We start from the raw sequence: 9,143 nt of genomic DNA, 5'->3' as shown, positions 1-9,143 counted from the left end.
GGAGAGGGGAGGAGGAAGGAGCTGCATTGACCAACTGGAACTGGCCAATTGGGTTCCCAATGGGGCAGCTCATAATACTCACTGGTTGTTGTTTGTCCTTTGTTCTCAAAGATGAATCAGGAAAGTGATGCCATGACTTGCAAGTGAATTGGATTTAAGTGAGGGAGAGCTGTGCAAAGTCACCAGTCTTACTTTCTCCTCCAGAGCCTTCTGGGCACTGAGGCCATATATTGATCGATTGAACTGGAGATGGCCCCTGTCAGAGGCTGCAGAGAGATCAAGAAGGATAAAGATTGAGAAGGATCATTAGATTTCACAATTAAGAGATTGTTAATAACTTTGGGGAGAGCAGTTGCAGTCTGATGATGAGATCTGAAGCCAGACTTTGGGGAGTCAAGAGAGTGAATGGACAGAAAGTAGAAGCGCTGATTATAGAAGACTTCGTCAAGCCCCCCAAAAAAGGGAAGGGAAAAACAGGACAGGATCATGTGGGGATGGATGGATGGGTCAAGTGAGTTATTGTTGTTGTAATTGTTGTTGTTTTAAGAGTGGAGGAGACATGTTTGTAGGCACCAAGGAAGCAGCCAGTAGAAAGAGAGAGATTAAAGTGAAAGTCGGAGTAATAGAAGAAACAGTCTGCTGGAGAAGACAAGATGGAAGGAAAGGTTGTGTCTTCACATGAGCCCGAGGTGAAAGAGAGATTATGAAGAAAGGGATCTGAGTAATCTGAGAGGAAAAACAAGAAAGAAGAGGGAACCAAAGAATGTGATCTTAATTTTTTTTCAGTGAAATATGAGGCAAGTTTCTCAACTAAGAGGGTGAAGAGTAGGGGAGTCATGGGAAGTGTGAGAGCAGATGAAAGGTGGGGATAAGCCTATGGCGAGTGGGATATTGAATCGATTCAGGGGATGTAAAAGCATTGTCTTACTGCAGTGAGAACCCAATTGAGTATAAATTTTGAGCGAACCCAGTCAGCATAGTTTCATGATTCTCTCCAGTTCCATTTAGCAGTGTATGAATAGGAGCAAAGTCAGAGGATGATGAGATGAATCTGAGATCAGAGTTTGGCAAGGCCAAGATGACCAGCAATAGTTTAAAATGGCAAGGGGCTCCACTGTAGCAGATAAAGTAAAACTGAGCTGGTTCACCAAAGACTCGAGATTCAGAAGGGAAGAGAGCTAGCCAGTGTAGTGTTGATAGCCTGGGAAGAATCAAGATTGGAAATCATGGTGAGGATAAAGACGGAGTAAGGGGTCGTAAGACAGGGAATGGAAGATAATTATGGAATGATAATAGATTATGATCAGATAAAGGACTTATAGGGATTCATGAACATGGATGTGGAGGATGTGTTGGGTTGTGGCAAGGTCAGATCTGGGGAAGATGAAGGAAGATATGAACACACTTATAGGTACTAGCTTTGGAGACTGGACACATGTCTCCATGTAGCCGAGCTGGAGTAGAGAAATAGATCACAGGAAATGAGTAATTTGAGGAAATGGAAAGACAGAGTGTTTGAGGGAATATCAGTATATATGTTGGTATCCCCTAGTGTAGGTATTCGGGAGGAAAGAGATGTTGAACCAGCTAAACTCTTTGTGGAAAGAAGAAGAGTGGGCTAGTGGTTGACAGAAAACAGCTACCAGAGACTTGATGGAATGATAAATGTGGATTGAATGAACCACAAAGGGGAGAAGGATGGTGATAGAGGAAGTGCCTGGAAGGGGCAATGAAGAGCAAAGCATAGTTCCTTCCTTCTTGTTGTTATTGCTATTGTTTTTGAGGCAATGGAAGTTAAGTGACATGCCCAGGATCACACAGCTAGTAAGTGTCTGAGGTTAGATTTGAACTCAGGTCCTCCTGACTCCAGGGCCACTATTCTATCCACTGCTCTGCCTCGCTGCCCTGAGCAAGGCGTATTTCAACTGCTCCACCACAACTAATGAGCCAGAGAACAGGTGAAAGTACAGTCACTGCTAGAAAGGGTGGTTGGGGTTGCCCTGTCATTCGGAGGGAGGCTAGGTTTCGGTGAATACTAGAAGATGGTAACCATGAGAAAGAGGAAAATTTAAGATGGAGCTAGCAAAGACAGAACACTTAATGGTCCAAATCCGTCCTCTGACTTGCGTGACTCACTTTCCTCAATAGTTCATTGAGGGGCTTGTACTAGATTGCTTCTGAGTCCTCCAACTCTAGAGCCATGATCCTCCTAGAGCAAGGGGAATGACAGTCAGATCCTGGGAAGACGAAGGAAAATACCAACATTCATAAGCACTAGCTTTGGAGACTGATCACTATGGCACAATGGATCGAGTGATGAGCCTGAGGTCAGAAGGAACTGAGTTCAAATCCAACCTCAGACACTTTCTAGCTGGGTGACTCTGGGCAAGTCACTTAACTCTGCCTCAATTTCCTTACCTGTAAAACGAGCTGGAGAAAGAAATGGCAAACCACTCCAGTACCTTTGCCAAGAAAACCCCAAATGGGGTCATGGAGAGTCAGACACAACTGAAATGACCCAATAGCAACAACAGTCAGCTTTGTGAGAGGTTCCTGAAATTCTCCTCGGTAACAAGGCCTTTTCTTAAATGGTCACAAGCCTCCGGGAAGTCCACAGTCCGCAGTAGCTCACCCCCATTATCACCCACCCAGCACTCGTCTTGAGAATTCCCATCCTGGGGGTCCAGTAAACCAAGTCTCTCTTTGCCTTACCCACCAAACAATTCCATTTTCAGTTGTGTTTTTTTGTTTTCTGTTTTTTGCTAGGCAATGGGGTTAAGTGACTTGCCCAGTGTCACACAGCTAGTAAGCGTTAAGTGTCTGAGGCCGAATTTGAACTCAGGTCCTCCTGAATCCAGGGCCAATGCTCTATCCACTGTACCACCTAGCTGCCCTCATATTGGGTAGACTCTTAAGGAATCTTAGCAATGGCTAGATTATAAGAATCGTTCTTTTTAATTCTATTTCCTTTTGTTTGTTCTATTGAAAATTGAAGAAGAAATGTGAGTTGGGTCAGGCCTTTCTCATGAGCTAGGGTCAAGAGACCTGGCACACAGGAAGTTCAAAACTCACATTTGAAATGCACATTTGGACTTCCTTCTTCAAAACCCAAAATGTGCCTTTACTCTCCAGCTGCATTAAGTCAATTCAGCAGATAAAATAGTAATGGGAACTAGAAAATGCAAACCGAGCTTCATTTTTCTGCCTAGGAACATGGGAGCTGGTGCTCCAAGTATTCTGAGTACTTCTGCAAACCTCCTTGTGCCATCTGACTTAAATGGCTTTGGGAGAACTTGACTTAAAATCGTACTGGAAACAATCCAGATATTTTTTTTCCCATCTTAATAAAAGGGAAAAACTACTAGACTTTTGAGGTCATGTTTTCGGATTCAGAAATGTTATCCTGTCCCACATGTTTCTTGTTTGTTCCTTTTCCAGTAACTTTTTTTTTTAATATCAGTTGGGTTTTTGATTCATTTTCTAAAGAAAACACATTTCATAATTAATTACCACAGGGTCATAGAGTCAGAGTTTGAAGGACCCCTCAGAGGTCACCTATTTTATTCATTTCAATAAACATTTATTAAGTGCCTACTGTCTTCCAGGTACTGTCCTAAGATCATAGGGCATAGAAAAAGGGGCAAAAGACAGTATCTTCCCTTAAGGAGCTTTTAAAATCTAATGGGAGAAATAACAGGCAAAAAAATGTGTATAAAGCAAGCTGCATTGTTGTTCAGTTGTTTCCGTCATGGCCAACTCTTCATGACCCCATTTGGGGTTTTCTTGGCAGAAATACTAGAGTGGTTTGCCATTTCCTTCTTCAGTTCATTTTGCAGATGAGGAAACTGAGGCAGACAAGGATAAGTGACTTGTCCAGGATCACGCAGCTAATGACTATCAAGTGTTTGCTCTGAGACCGAATTTCAACTCAGGTCTTCTTGATTTCAGGGTCGGTGCTCTATCCACTGCACCACCTAGCTGCCCCAAAATAATTTATTTTAGAGGAAGTGATGTGGTGGATAGTGAGGGCTGTTTGACTTTGGGCAGGGCACAATCTCTTAGTGGCCCTGGGCAAATCTCTGAGACTGAAGTCAAGGAGGAAATACTAATCTGTGTGGGTAGAAATTGTTGCTCACCAGGGGACCTCTTACACCTACTCTATGAAATCACACCTCCATTCAAAAAAAAGATGAGTCAGACCCCGATTGTGGCTTTTGTATCTGCTGCAAATCACTCGGTAAAGATCATAGGATGGAGTGGGGGAGGAGAGGTAGAGGAGAATTTAGAACTCAAAGGTTAAAAAAAAAAGAATGTTTGAAAATTGTTTTTACATTTAATTGAAAAAATATTATAAAAAAATAGAAATAAAATTACTTTTCTTAAAAATAAATCATAGGATCATTGATTTAGAGCTGAAAGAGACCCCACAGGCTATCTATTCATCTAGTCCAACCCATTAATTTTGTAGATGAAGAAACAGAAACCTAGAGGCGTGAAAGATCATGTAGGTAATGAGTTGCCAAGTTGAGATACACACCCAAGTCCCATGACTAAATACAGTATTCTTTCCACTTTTGCTCCAGAAGAGAAACTTTGGGGTCCACAACTGCACAGTTGTTAACCTCTAATTTTGAATACTGAGGATAAATATCATTAACTATAAAGCACAAAATGAGCATCACCAGGGGTCGGGTCTGAACTCTGATTTTTGGTTCTAAGGAGATGGTGCAGATGAAGGAGTATGTAAATGTGAGCTATTAGCGGTGATAAGCAATATCTTCTATCTGTATGATCTCAACTCTCGGTGTCCATAGCTATAGTCTGGAGTTATCTCATCGCCTTCAAAAGATAAATTTAAAAATGAAGGAATGAACGGATGGTTAAATAAAGAAATAAAGAAATAAACGAGAATAATGAAGTGGTTCTTGTTCCAATTGGAATATTCAGTTGTGTCCCATGAATCCTGAATGATTATTTATTATGCATTGTAAGGGTTTACAGCAAATATAAGCCCTTAGGCCTGCAAGATTAGCAAATAGTGTCATTCCTTTATTAAAATTGACTTTGGTATAATAAAATGGGGTTTTCATTTCCTCTGCATCTCATGAATAATATAAGTATCTTTTTCTCCTCAGTCAGGTGGCTTCACCCACATCTTCACTGAAGACATGCACGTAAGTGTCTAAGTTTTCATTTTTTAGCTAGGAGACTGGCATTCATTTAGGCAGCATAACCCCACCCCACCCCATCGTCATCATCATCATCATCATCATCCTCATTATCATCATTATTAGCTCAGAATTGATCCATTGCCTGTTTTTGGTACAATAAATTCAATATTAAATTAGCAATTCATTGGTTGGCTAATCCCACCGTGAATGTCCTATTTAGCTTTATTCCCCCCAAAAAAGAGATAAATAAATTTGTGTGTTCCAGAGCCGAGACCCCGGAGAAAAGAATGAAAGCCTCACTGCTTTGGATGCATTAATCTGCAACAGAAATTTTCTTGTTACTGTTATTCACACTCTTGAAAAGCAGAAGAGTTTTTCTGTGAAAGACAGGTATGTAGGAGCCAAACCACCTTGGTTTGTCTTCCATACTTCATAGGATCATAGATTTAGAGCTTAAAGGGATCTTTGTGGTCATCTGGTTCATTCCCTTCACGTTACAGATGGGGAAACTGAGGCCCAAAAAGATGAAGGGACTTGTTCGAACTTACAAGTGGTTGAGCTGAGATTTGAATCCAGTATACTGGATTCAATATATATAATATATATAAATATATACATTCAATTCAAATATATATATTTGAATTATATATATCAAATATATACGTTTGAATCAATATACTGTGATAACTCTCAAAAGAACTATTATGTCATCAACAGGCATACTCCCTCCACTCATGGAGATATAGCCCCTTTCATGCCTTAGAGCAGGGATTCTTAATCTATAATCTACCAATTCTCCCATCATAAATTTCAAAGAGTCCATGAATTTGGATGGGAAAAAGAAATGACATATTTCCTCTCACTAACTTTTGTTTTTATTTTATTTTATGTATTTAAAAACATTCTGAGAAGGGGGCCATAGGTTTCACCTGAATGTCAAAGGGGTCCAGACACAAAAAATGGTTCAAAAAAAAAGATTCCCCTCTGCCTTGGAGGTGTTGAGAATTACTGTGTCCAGAACAGTCCTGTGTCCGTTGGGTGCATCCTCCAATGATGAGTCTTTCCAAATGTAGGTCGGGTGATCCTTGGGCAGCAGTCTGTTTCTCGGCACCTCTCCAACTTCATCATATCTGGCTTGTTCCCATCCATTCAGTCTATGGGCCAACCAAAGTAGCCTCACGCATGGTACTCCATCCCCAAGCCCTCATACCAGGCAGCCCCCAAGCCTAGGACGCCCTCCCTTTCCAGCTCTGCTTTGGGGAATCTTTGGTTTCCTTCAGCGCTCAGCTCACTTGCTACTATCCTCGGGAAGCCTTTCATCCCCACCCCTGGTTGCTAGGGTTCCCTCTTCCCTCTACACCAAGGGGACCCTGTTTGTGTGTTGAATTTGCCTTATCTGTGCATTGTACATGTGCACAGTCTCTCCTTTCAGAATGGGAGCCTTTGGAGGATAAGGAGGGTTTCATTTTTCTTTGTCACCAGTACCCAGCATGTGATAGGTGCTTAATAACTGAGCTCCACTGTCCTAGTCTTTGAGAATCCAATTCTGGTATTGAGACACTCTGAGACATCAAAGTCAGAAATTAGTGAAAGATTAGCATTTAAAAACTGTATTGCATAGAAAATGAGACACCTGTAATCTAGTGGAAGGAAGAGACCTGACATTAGTGTCAGAATGTCCTGGATTCAGGTCCTGCCTTGAACACAGACTGGCTTTTTCACCCTGGAGAAGTCACTGATGTCCTCGCGCCCCCAGGCAGCTCTCAAAGACTATAAGATGCAAAGAAGGTGCCAATCTGCAGGGGCAGCTAGATGGCACAGTGTATAGAGCATCGGCCCTAGATTCAGGAAGACCTGAGTTCAAATGTGACCTCAGACACTTGACACTTACTAGCTGTGTGATCCTGGGCAAGTCATTTCACCCCATTGCCTTGCCAAAAAAAAAAAAAAAGGTGCCAATCTGCATTGGTGGAGGAATCTCAAACCAATTAAATTAATCATAGGACGCAAAGCATCGTGTAACCTTGAGTTCTAACAGTCTAGACAGCTAAGCGACTTAGTGGATAGAGTGCTGGAGTCAGGAGGTCCCGAGTTCAAATTCAGCCCCAGACAGCTGTGATGAGTCACTTAACCTCTGTCTGCCTCAGTTTCCTCACCTACAGGACCTTTGTGAAATTCAAATGAGATAGCATTTGTAAATCAGTATTCAAACCTTAGAGCATTATGTAAATGCCAGTTGTCATCATTATCATCATTATTGCACCATTTAGACAAACTCTTGTGCCCTTTCAAGCACACCATTACAACCCCATGAAAAGGCACGGGTCTTTCCTCAGAAAGCAGAAGTAGAATTTTCTAATTTTTTTTAAGTGTTACATGACTTATAAATAGATGGATGTGTGATGACATGAGGGTGGGGATCTTTTTTTTCCACTCCTCATCCCTGTAAGACTCTTAATCTGTGTCCCCACAAATCCTCCAAAGAAATTCCCCCCTCTCCCAGTGTCCAGGAGATTTCCTTTTGGTTAACTGACCATCTTAAAAGTGCCAGCCTCACACTTGACCTGTGTCTGTATAACTTCTGTTTCAATCCACCACCAGCCTCCCCCCCCTTTTTTTTCTAAAGTCATCCATAGTCTTGAACTTATCATCATTTTAATAGACATCAATGCTTCAAGGATCCATAATTTCATAGACTGGATATCATTTTACACAAACCTGTTACTATTTCATATTTAAAGAGTATTAGTTTTACCTGCTGTTTAGGTCAAGCTTGAGTGGTTTATCACATGTTGTTCCCTGCTTGCAGAATTCGATTTTGAGCTAAGCTGGCCCCCTTCCCCTGAACTTGGCACGCCCATGTTCCACCCTTGTCTTTGCATCAGCACTTCCTTATGCCTGAAATGCCTTCTGTCTTCACCTCTGCCTCTTCATTCAGAGCTCAGCCTCTACAGGAAGCTTTTCTAAACCCGTCGAATTCTTTGTCATATCTCCCTCCTGCAGTGGTCACATAGATGGCCCCTGTGTGGATTTGTTTAGTTGGCTATGCTCATGTTTACAAGGGAGGATTTTCTTTTAAAAAAAAAAAAAAAGATTCATTGGGGAGAATTGGGCATGAGAGCAAGGGTAGCAATAGCGATGCAAAAAGGAAAAAAAAGAAAGAAAGAAAAGAGAGTGATTAACATGTCAGTGAAATGTTTAAAAACACCCAGAAGAGAACAGGAGGTGGTTGAGACAAGCAGGCCAGCATGAGGACTAATGTGCTGAATTGATAATGTGTGTGTGTGTGTGTGTGTGTTTATATATGTTTTAAAAGATGTATGTGATCAAGATACATGGTTTCACAGTCTTCTTTTTCTGTTCTTTTTATATGGAAATGCTCATACTTCTGTCAAATTCAGATTCACAAAAATTTTTCAAAATTTTTTTTTTAAAGTATTACTTGAGTATTTTGTGTCTTTCTGGTGGAATATAAACTCCTTGAGGGAAGAGGACTGTTTTTTTGTTTTGTCTTTGTATCCTTAGCACCTATCATGGTAGGTGCTTAATAAATGCTTATTGGATGGGGGAGGGGAGAAAGGACACAATAAGTATTTATACATCACCTGCTGTATGCTAGGCGCTGTGCTAAGCACTTTACAAATATTATCTCATTTGATCCTCCCAACAACCCTACAAGATAGGTGCTGTTGTTATCCTTCTTTTATAGTTGAGGAAACTGAGGCAGAAAGAAGTTAGGTGACTTGCCTGGGGTCATACAGCTAGGAAGTAGCTGAGGTCAGATTTGAACTTGGGTTTTTCTGACTTCAGGCACATTGCTCTGTGCATTGTGGCACCACCTAGCTTCCTCTGAATTTCATGGGAACAGATTGGATTGATCTTACCAGTTTAAATATTCTCTCCACTGATGTCTATTGCCATCCCTTTAAAACCTAGTAAATAAGGGGGCAGCTAGGTGGTGCAGTGGATAGA

The 9,143-nt window shown here is 41.4% G+C and overlaps 1 protein-coding gene across 1 annotated transcript in view; it reads left to right on the top strand.

Annotated features, from left to right (window-relative positions):
- PLXNC1 (plexin C1) overlaps positions 1-9,143 on the top strand; it is a gene marked incomplete at its 5' end in the record, with an annotated part of 215,740 nt that overhangs the window by 128,850 nt on the left and 77,747 nt on the right. Inside the window, 2 exons of the mRNA XM_027855804.1 lie at positions 5,136-5,174; positions 5,437-5,561. Of these exons, the coding sequence (XP_027711605.1) occupies positions 5,136-5,174; positions 5,437-5,561 (164 nt within the window). The remainder of the gene's footprint in view (positions 1-5,135; positions 5,175-5,436; positions 5,562-9,143) is intronic.

This window comes from Vombatus ursinus, unplaced genomic scaffold (genome assembly GCF_900497805.2).
Source record: "Vombatus ursinus unplaced genomic scaffold, bare-nosed wombat genome assembly UNPS02011334.1, whole genome shotgun sequence".
NCBI classification, from domain to species: Eukaryota; Metazoa; Chordata; class Mammalia; order Diprotodontia; family Vombatidae; genus Vombatus; species Vombatus ursinus.
This window is presented reverse-complemented; position numbering and strand designations above follow the sequence as displayed.